General features: G+C 42.0%; 1 protein-coding gene across 2 annotated transcripts in view; it reads right to left on the bottom strand.

The window, feature by feature from the left end:
* Positions 1-4,779: 4,779 nt before the first annotated feature.
* Positions 4,780-10,449, bottom strand: part of COL6A2 (collagen type VI alpha 2 chain) — a 102,458-nt gene continuing 96,788 nt past the window's right edge. Inside the window, exon 28 of one of the 2 annotated variants that reach the window (XM_069225483.1) lies at positions 4,780-6,647. In XM_069225483.1, coding sequence (XP_069081584.1) covers positions 6,049-6,647 — 599 coding nt within the window. In that variant the 3' untranslated portion in view covers positions 4,780-6,048. Of the gene's footprint in view, positions 6,648-7,545; positions 9,327-10,449 lie in introns of those variants that run through there. The other variant, XM_069225484.1, reaches the window with a different exon arrangement.

The raw sequence follows: 10,449 nt of genomic DNA, 5'->3' as shown, positions 1-10,449 counted from the left end.
ACCAATGGCTAATTTCACTGAGTGATTATGTCTGTTCTTTCAGAATGAGGGCATCAGAAAATGGAGTAGTTCCCTACTATGACAATGTGTTCTTCTTGAAACCAAAAAGAAGATTTTGCTTTTGGGCATTTTTTTTCATATTGGCAAGGACCTGAGACTCACCGATACAATTTTAGAAAAGCCATGACAAGACAAAACAAGCATTGGTAAACTCCAAAGGCTAGTAGCCAACTCCAGACCGACGGACACTGACAATGCTTGTTTTTTGTTTTTTGTTTTTAAATGCAACGTTTCCCAAACGAGTTCCCAAAGGAAATTATTAGCTGCTTATAATAATCTATTTGCAGTTTGTAGTGACATATATCCATATGCTGTGCATAGTCTTGTCATATAACAATTGAACTGGAATTGACACTTCTTTTCCCTCAAATTGTAAAGTCCTTTAGAGTCACACATGGAATTGCCCATGAGCAAACCCCCTCGTGGCGTCATCCCACGGAGGCTCTCATACGCCTTGTTCTGTTGTAACTTTTGAAGAAATGTGGTTTGTATCGATTCTGAAACAACACTGGACTTTAAGAAGGTTGGTGGTTTACATGTGTATATTAATCCATGGTTCCCTTTCAGAAGACAACATGCATGATCCACTCAATGTGCAAGTGGCAATAGAGTTTACTAAATTGTTTCACACGTTTTGTTGTAGCTCTCTCTGTCAGTCGTGGCAAATGTAAAACCATACCATAAAAATAGTGTCTGATTAAATGGTGTGCTTGAAAGGCAGGGATTCCTGATTGATATTGGAACTCTTGTCAAATATAGGATCACTTTACTGCCATTACTTCGTTCCTGGTGATCCACTCACATTGCGTACAAATGCAAGTGGTTTTAATTCAAACCTGGTTGGCCTCTGGGATCGGTTTGTTCAATTTTGACTGCCAGCATTCCATGGACGTCAAATCACCCAAATGCCAGTGGTAGCGGAAGTGACATCACAAGCACTTTGACCTCCACTTTCACTCACTCACACACACATACTTACACATACACACAAATTACACTCTCACATAAACACACTCTTACCCACAAGCCCGTACACAGCATACATTTTAAAGCATTTTTTACTTAGTTCATTTGCCATGGAAGGGCATATTCCAGCTAATTGGACTCCATTTTTATTACAATAATAGCGAATAACATATTATTATTCAGTATTAGTGTAATACAAAAATGACTGAAAACAAAGAGATTGGAGCCCCAACTGACGTCCATAAGGACGAGCTGCCACTGTGTTCCTGGCACTGAATTTTCCACCTCTGAGTCAAGGGGTCACAAAGGTAGTGTCAGGGGTACAAAAGGGCAAGCCACGAGATGCGACCTTTGGTGACCCCTAAATGATGTTGATGCAGCATTCCAACAGTTTTTACGCATTCTCTTTTTTTAAGCCGATTTTACTGATTTGTTTTTGGAAACTTTTCAATTCAGAACATAACATTGCCATTTTTCATCCTTATCTGGTAAGAAGTGATTCCTTTTTTTTTTAACTGGTGATGGCTCACCATGCCAGTTGTTTTCACTTGGGTTGCATGGATTTGTTTTTAAGAATTGTTATATCAATTTAAAATCATTTTTCCCTTTTGTAGGATGCATTTTTCAGTTCCACTCCTGTGAGTAACTCATGTGTTAGGCATTAACGGCCTTGCCCTGATTTTATGGTTCCATCACTAATATTTTGGTTTCAATTTTCCACTTGCAGGCGTTCCTCTCTTTCTTCATATGAATATTTCTATGCCCTGATGAGGGCCCTTAAATTACCATGGGTCGAAACTCTGTTTACCACAAGGGTAATGAAAACTAAGACCCATATTTATACTTTTTTGCGCTGCATTTGTGTCATTATTTGACGCAAAAGCGGCGCAAACTTACAAAACACAATTATATTTTGTAAGTTTGCGCCGCTTTTGCATAAAAAAATGACGCAAATGCAGTACAAAAAAAAATGATAAATATGGGCCTAAGTTCTTATGAACTTTTTGTGTCTCTGTCATTGTGACTAAACATTTGTATAAACTACAGAGCTTTGATTATCATTGTTCTACTGCCTGTTACATTATGAACACTATTGCGCTGTTCTTTTATTTTTATTTGGCTCTAAAATGCCCTTCATTACAAGGAATAGGGAGGAGTATGTACGACATGTGGTAGATACCATTACCATGGAATAAGGGGGGTAACTATCTCCTAATCTGAGTTTTTATAAGGAAAATGGAGCATAACATGTAGAATTGCTATAATAAAATATGTTTTAAAAACGTGTAGAATTGTTCTTTAACCCACTGAGACCCATATTTATACTTTTTTTGCGCCACATTTGCGTCACTTTTTGACACAAAAGTGGCGCAAACTTACAAAATACAATTATATTTTGTAAGTTTGTGCCGTGTTTGCGTAAAAAAGTGAAGCAAATTCAGCGCAAAAAAAGTATAAACATAGGCCTGAGTTCTACATGTAGCTCCTTTTTTCCGAGCCTTTTCACACCAATAAATGTTGACAGGTTTGAACAACCAGAATTTACCAGGGAAAACTGTGAGGGTTTGATAATTATACTGCAGCTCTTAGGGCCAGATGTAGCAAAAAGAAAATTTGCGAGTTGCAAATTGCGAGTCCATGCGACTCGCAATTTGCAACTCGGAAATTGGTATGCAGTACGGTGTCTCATACACCGTCTGCGAGTCGCTATGGGGTCGCAATGACCCACCTCATTAATATTAATGAGGTGGGTCGCAAATTACGGCCCCATAGCGAATCTAGGCACTCGCAAACATGGAGGCCTGCTGTCGTCAGCAGACCTCCATGTTCGTGACTGCTTTCTCAATAAAGCAGTTTTTTTTTTTTAAGTGTAGCCCGTTTTCCTTAAAGGAAAACGAGCTGCACTTAAAAATAAAAACGAAACCTTTAGTTTCGGTATTTTTTCAGGGCAGGTAGTGGTCCCTTGGACCACTACCTGCCCTGAAAAAACAGTATTGGGTCCATTCGCAAAGGGGAAGGGGTCCCATGGGGACCCCTTCCAATTTGCGAGTGGGTTACCATCCACTTAAAGTGGATGGTAACTGCGACACACTTTGCAAATGGTATTGCATGCCACTCCGAATCGCAAATAGGAAGGGAACACCCCTTCCTATTTGCGATTCAGAAATGCATATTGCGAGTCGGTCCCGACTCGCAATATGCATTTCTGCATAGCAAAGAGCATCCTTTGCTACATCTGGCCCTTAATTCTGATCCCTGTACAAAAACGTGTTGAAGTTCCTGTGAATATTATTTCAGTGGCACATCTCCACATTTAGACTACACAATTTATTGGTCCGAATATCACTTACCTTTGAAGCTATAATATACATACGAAGCACAGGCCTGGCTTTAAGGTGTCACAAGATGTAAACACCGGCAATCCTAAATGCAGTTGATATGTGTTTTAGGGACAAATGATGTACATCACATAAAAGCCGGCAAAACTGGCTTTGTCATTGCTGGAAAAAGTATCAGTTAAGGACTGCTTTCTTTATAGAATGTATATAGGAACGAAAGAATTGAATGTGACAAACAGTGTGCTGATTGAGTGCACTTTTCAGATGTAAAATTGACACTCATGGATTCCAATCAAAAGCATTTTTTGGAAGGCGGAATGATACGCCGAACACTTAATAGCACAATATGAGACAGTAAATCTCCTTTGGGTCAAGTCAAAGCCGACTCAAAGTTTATTTTAAAAAATAAGTAACAATAAATCAGACAGACAGCTGCACTGTCAAGCCAAACCTAAAAAGGTAGCACATTTTGGGGTCTTTAATGTCAAATAAAGATTCAGGTTTCAAGGCTTGTTCGTAGCAATGCATTAGGCTGTGTACCTTTGAGGACCTACTGTACATAACATTTTTCACCTTCCTCCAGGTGCATTCTCTTAAAATGTTCATGGAGTTTGTGTGACCTGATATCCTTTGATGGCAGAATCCGACCACCGTTTGCAAGTTCTGACCTTCACTGCCTCTTCAAAAGGCTGGAGCAGGCTAACCCCGAGATCGGCACCATTGTGGGTTTTTTCCACCACCCTCGGGACAATGCCTCCTGCATAAACTCACTCCGAACTGGGTCAATCATACAGGCAGCCCTCAGGCAAAAACATATTTAGGCCCATTTTTATACTTTTTTAGCGCCGCATTTGCGTCGTTTTTTGACTCACAATCGGCGTAAATTTACAAAATACAATTGTATTTTGTATGTTTGCGCCGTTTTTGCGTCAAAAAGCGGCGCAAACGCGGCGCTAAAAAAATATAAATAGGGGCCTTAAACTCAATCATCTTTTGAGACCCTGACTGCATTCTAGAGTTTTTTCTTTTTGGGGATTTCTCTTCATTCCACCCATTTCATGTGGAGAACTGAATTAGAAAATTCACTTTGGTACCTCTGCAAGTCACACATTCAATGTAGCTCTGTGTTATTTTTCTGAAGCTTTCATGACTCAATCTAAAACTGAAGGTGGAAAAATAATCTGGCGACTGTCCCGATGAAGGGCACTGTAGGACTTCTGCTGTCAACATAAGGAATTTGGTTATATACAAACATCCACATTCATATATGCTCTCTCTCTCTGTTTCTTTCTCGCCTGTACATGGAGTCAACACACAAACAGTCAGGGACCCTAGGAGAAGGCAAGGAGACTCATTATGTAATACAGGTGAAGAAGTGCGCTCATCCCCAGAACAAACAGATCCCACGCAATGACCCCGTCACACCAATTTTTAATGGAAAGGTTCAACGTGAACAAGAGTAGTAACAGATGAGACAATGTGTAGAATCTACTCACAACTTCTGACTTGGCGGATTTATTGCACTTGCACAATGGGACTAATTACTGGCATTGCCTTAGTTATATATACAAACATGGGACATGTTAAGAGCTAAGTGGCATGCAACAGTTACTGTCTTGAGTCACTTTACCACAGGGTACCACTGGTTAATCAGTTGGCTGCTAACTAAAAATACAGAACACCAATTATGTTCGATCAATACTCTATTAATTGATGCCTGGTGGCTTCTGGCCGAATGTGGTCAAGTGAGTACTGCCCAAACATTGCCCATGACAATTAACAGTTAAATCTTTCAGGTGTTGGACTTAGGCTCCTGCAGGTCTAGGACTGACTACAACTGAGAGATCTATAGGTCTGGGACTGTTTTCCACTGAGGCACTAGCAGATGCAGAGAGAAGGGTCAATCTAGCACTAAGTGAAGCACAGGAAGTGGCCTCCCTAGGAAAGGAATAAAGAAGGTCTGGCTGGTAACAAAAGATGAGCTCTAAAGGATTGGGCCTGTGCTGGAATATATGCACGGACAGAATCAGGGAGAGTCTGTTCAAGCATCAGTTTATGCACCGTGCGTGAGAGCAGTAATACTGTGAAATGTGCAAGTGAGAACTTGAACATCGTGGTGGGGTCTGCCTAGGACTGTGCCACCCATGAGGCGATAAACTGCAGTGATGGAACATACATTACTTGAACCATAATTTCTTTCTGTTTATAAAAAATAGTAGCCCTTTCCAGGCATGTAAACTGGTCGCGCTGCTTCACTGCATGCAGCGTTGATGAGTGAATGAAGAGCGGGAAAGAGGATGTGCCCTCTGACCTCATTCAATTAGCACCCATTTTATATCTCGTCACCTGGCAGGGAAACCTGAATGAATGGACCACAGGCATCCACTGCTAATTTTCTTCTACCCTGCAGCAGCTCTCTCAGCTATTCTTAATGTACTTAGCACCAGGAATCAGAGACATGAGACACTTTTCCACAATTTCATGTAAAAAATGACATTCAAACTCTGATTTAAAAAAGAATGGATCCATAAGGAAACAATTCTTTGTACAATTCAAAGAGTACTAACATTTGTAGGATTTAAACACATGAGTAATAACAGAGGGAAGGGACAGGGCAGCAGAGGGCGGGGCAGGAGAGAGAGTGGTGGGTTCAGGGGGGAATGAATACTGGGTCCTCTGCTGTCTAACAGATCCATCTGATGAAGCGGTCGAAGAAGCTGGGGTGGGACAGCTGGCTGTAATCCTTCTCCCTGAAGATGGCCGTCCTGTCGCCAAGGCCAATCTGCATGAGGATGTCCATATCCAGATCATCACCGATGGCCACAATTGTGGGCATGACATCCTGCTTCCTCATAGAGGTTACAGCCTCATTCAGGCTCTTGTTCCCAGTGATGCCATCGGTAATGAAGACGAAGGAGAGCTCAGTGTTACGTCGCACTCCCTGCAGCTGGTTCAGAACTATATTGTTGATGGAGTAGATGATGGCTGAACCAATGTTGGAAGATGAGTCAAGGTATTTGATCTCAGACAGTGCCTCTGAGATGTCGGTCAGGTTGTAGGAGAACGGGAAGACCACCACTTGCTCATTTTCACTGCCATACTGCAGAAGGGCAATGCGTGCATTCATGCTGTCATCATCGCGCCGTGCTAGGGTCAGGCGTCGGGCTACCTCTTCCACAAAATCAGTTGCCCTGTGGAAGTTCAGCTCTCCGATCCTCTCTGATCCATCCAGCAGAAAAACGATGTCCACTGGCCGCTGGGTACACTGAGCCACAGCAAGTTCTTCAAAGCACAGTAAGGGAAGAGAAAATACAACAGAACACTCAGAATACAACGCCAATGTAGAAGTAGTATGTTGAACGCAGGGCCAGTGAGACAGCAGCACATGGCACACATGACCAATGAGGCAGTACCACATGGAACATATGAGTAATGAAGTGATATTGAAAGGGACACATAGACAATGAAGTGGCAAAATGAAAAACTAACCACTATTGAGGAGGCAGGTAAGGATCTAGAGAATCAGCAGGCAAAATGAATAGACAATGAGAAGGTAAGGAACAGTCAAATGAGGGGCCAGCGCTCACAACAAACACAGTCAGCACTGTAATTTGATGGGGAACACATCTTTGAAGGAAGACAGTTCAATGAAAACATAAACACTGAAGAGGCTTGATGGTAAATGTAAAGCCATTGAGAAGGAACGTAGAAGGAAATAGTCAATGAAAAGAGTGTAAGAACAACACCACGAAGAGGCTGGCCTCAGCACACAAAACGTATAAGAAGGCTGTACAAAGCACACTGACACAGACATTGTGGGGTGGCACTCAGGATGCTAATCCAATGACAAGACAGTATCCAGAACATGTTTTTTCTAAGAAGCCAACTTTTAGCACACATTGCCAATGCGAAAACAGACCACACACACAGGCAACCGGGAGATAGCATTTGGAACAGAAGAACAAAAAACAGGCACAATGCTTTCAACAGAAGAGATCAGAACAGCCAACTAATGATAGGTCACACTTTGAGCACAATGGAAATATGGAGACAAAATATGAATGACATGTAAAGGTAGCTTTATCTGCAAAGTACAGGACAATGTGTTCTTCGTAGAGACAGTGAAACAGACAGGAGGTCAGGGAACAAACATCATTGACATATTCTAATGCAACCAAACTGAAGAGTCAAGGCTTTAATAAGTATACATCCAACTGATGAGCAATTTATGCCAATAATATCTGTTTCAGTTTTGTTACTGGAATCATGATAAATGTTGCCTATTTGAAATTCATTGAAAATTGTAAGTATTAATTGCAGATTGCCGTGTCAAAGGTGCTACACAAGGGAGATGACTGAAGCACTGAATATAACTTTGCACCATCATCTGTACATAGAAAGCAGCACATTATCAAAGCTTACCTGTTCATAAATAGAACTGATATTAGTGAAGACACAAAACACGGCCACGTATCCTGCCTGTGTATTCTCTATGGAAAGAAGAAAAGGGTTTGTCCATCCCACTCCACGTACCCTGGGCAGGAAAACCACAACAATAGGGATACGCTATACCGTAGGGATAAATTCATGTGTGAAACATTTACACCGGCTTGATTTCAAGTCACGTGGGCATCACAGAGACACAAATTGCATGAAGTGGTCAAGGCACATTCACTATTTTGAGGTGCAGCAAGGTGGACAGATCGTGAATGATATCATCTCCTAAACCAGGGGCACTATTTCCCCGCATTGTATGGCTATTGGACTACCGTGTTTCGGATTTGGTCTTCTAGAATAGCTTCGGAGTACTCCTCTTGATCACGGGCATAGTATTTGATGCAATCGCTTTTCAGGCCTTGGCTCGCTTGTCTTCCCAATCCTAAGGGGGGCCTTAAATGCCTATAGGTCGAAATGTGTCAGTCTTTTACTAAGACGAGCCCCACACAATATATTGGTAATTAATAAGTTCAGTCATAAGGATAAACAAGGGGGCAGGTGCCCTAGGACTCCTTTGACTTAGTCGCTACCACCAGGGGATTAAAAGCTGGACCTGTCATTTAACCACCAATTTCTAATGAGAAGGAAGCAAGGAGGAACAAAAGGACAACGAGTTCTTCTGCAACTTGTGGACTCTGATAACATGTGGCATGTTCAAGCTGTGTAATGTGTTGTGTATAATTGTATTTATTCATTTTATTTCACCTTTTGTATCAGTGATCAATAAATTATTTATATGGATTGTAGATAGATGTACAGACAGGCTTATCTAATTTATGATTAAGCAAGATGTGTTTGATTGAATGCTATTCACAGTGAAAAATAACTTTTTCATTGTAGTGTAAATGTTTCACACATATAATCCCTACGGTATACCATGTCCTTATTGTTGTGTATATTTGGCCCTGCACGAGATGTTTTTTATTGCACGTCCGTAAATCCCCCCCCCCCCAATTTTTCCCAAATCAGATTTCCAAAACATGTATCAGGAGTTTATAGTTCAACCTTCAGTAACACGCTCTCCATTCCTGGCCTTAATATGCATTTGTGTTGGGACTCCTTGGTTATTCCCCATATGGAGGGTCACTCACTGTTTTCTTCCTATTTGCGCATCTTCCATCATTGGTATGCTTCACTCCCTTCCCTTCCCTGTAGGGAAAAGCTCACATTAGCAGAGCTTGATTGCAGTCTCAGGGTCCCCGACAATGTCTGTATGCACCATTTTGAAGGTGTCAATGAATAGGTCAGTCCAGTTCTGTCTCTCGTCACCGCTGGCAAACTTTGCACGCTGGGCTGTATAGACCATGACACCCACCAGCTGGGAGTAGGGGCTGGAGTCGGGCTGCACCTTGGCGGATTGCAGGAACTCAGCGATCGTGGGGATGGTCTTGGGATAATACAGCTCAAGACCTTCTTCATTAAAGTCGAAATTAATGTAGGATTCAGCGTTGAGTTTCCTTTCATCTGCAATTGAGTGTCAAAAAATACTTTCAGGTCCAACAGCAGCGAAGGATCCACTAACATCAGGGTTCACAGTCGAGCATACAGCACCCGTCAGGAAGGAAAGAAGAATTTTCCCTGGAGGTCCATGGTAGTTAATGGGCTCAAAACCAAAGCAAGGATGCAATAACAGTACACTTCATAGATCCCCTGTACATTTTTATGTCCCTCATTTCTCAGCATTCACCCATTTACTTTCAGTATAGGGAGGCTGGGCTTGGGGAGAGCTTACTGACTGGTGACAGAATGATATGTAAACTTAGCCAGGTAGGTGAGCAGGGAATATGGAAGTGCCTACATGTTTTCAATCTCTAAGGCAGATTCTGAACGCTACATAGATTCATTCCTGAAGGCGGAAGCACACTTCTCTTCGATAAACATTTAAAGGATGAGTGTATGTGCATGTTGCCCAGCTTTGTGGTGACAGATAGTAAAATGGGTAATAGAGGACCCTATTCATACATATTTGTGCCACATATATGAGTCGGACTGAAGTCTGATTGAGAGGTTCCTTTTAAGGAGGGCAAGAACTGAACTCATGGAAAAATAGGCAGGAATCCTGTCTGCCTTCCTACCACACCATGACCCCATTGCGAGGATGGAACTTTGGGTACTTCTGAATGGCAAAGCCATAGCTGGCTCAGCTATTGGCAACACCTTGCAGTGTGCCTGACAACAACATATTTGGCATTGAATGGGGCCACACAATTAAGGGGTGTGAGTCTGATGTAATTTCTTCTAGCGTCCCTTCAATCCAGAACTATATTTAAAATCATGACAGTCACAGGCAGAACATATTTTTAAATGTCTCCCCTATGCTGGCAGAAAAACCTCAAGTTTATTTGGGAAATTTGCTATGTTAGATGGATCTACATCTTCGAAGGGTTCCTCACCAGTGATCGCAAACATGACAAGAGGTCTGCCATTGGACCTTCTGGCATGATTTTGTCACCCTCAAGTAGTTTCTGCCTTGCATGTGGTAGTAGTTTTGGGGCAAAAGGGTCTACTACAATGGTAGGCAACTGTAATTTTAGAGGCCCCTCATAGTGGGGAGGCTCTGCCTCTTGCAGAATGGCTCAGTGGCCAA

This window comes from Pleurodeles waltl, chromosome 3_1, assembly GCF_031143425.1.
Source record: "Pleurodeles waltl isolate 20211129_DDA chromosome 3_1, aPleWal1.hap1.20221129, whole genome shotgun sequence".
Lineage (NCBI taxonomy): Eukaryota > Metazoa > Chordata > Amphibia > Caudata > Salamandridae > Pleurodeles > Pleurodeles waltl.
The sequence above is the reverse complement of the archived record's forward strand: the minus strand, read 5'-3'. Positions and strand labels throughout refer to the sequence as shown.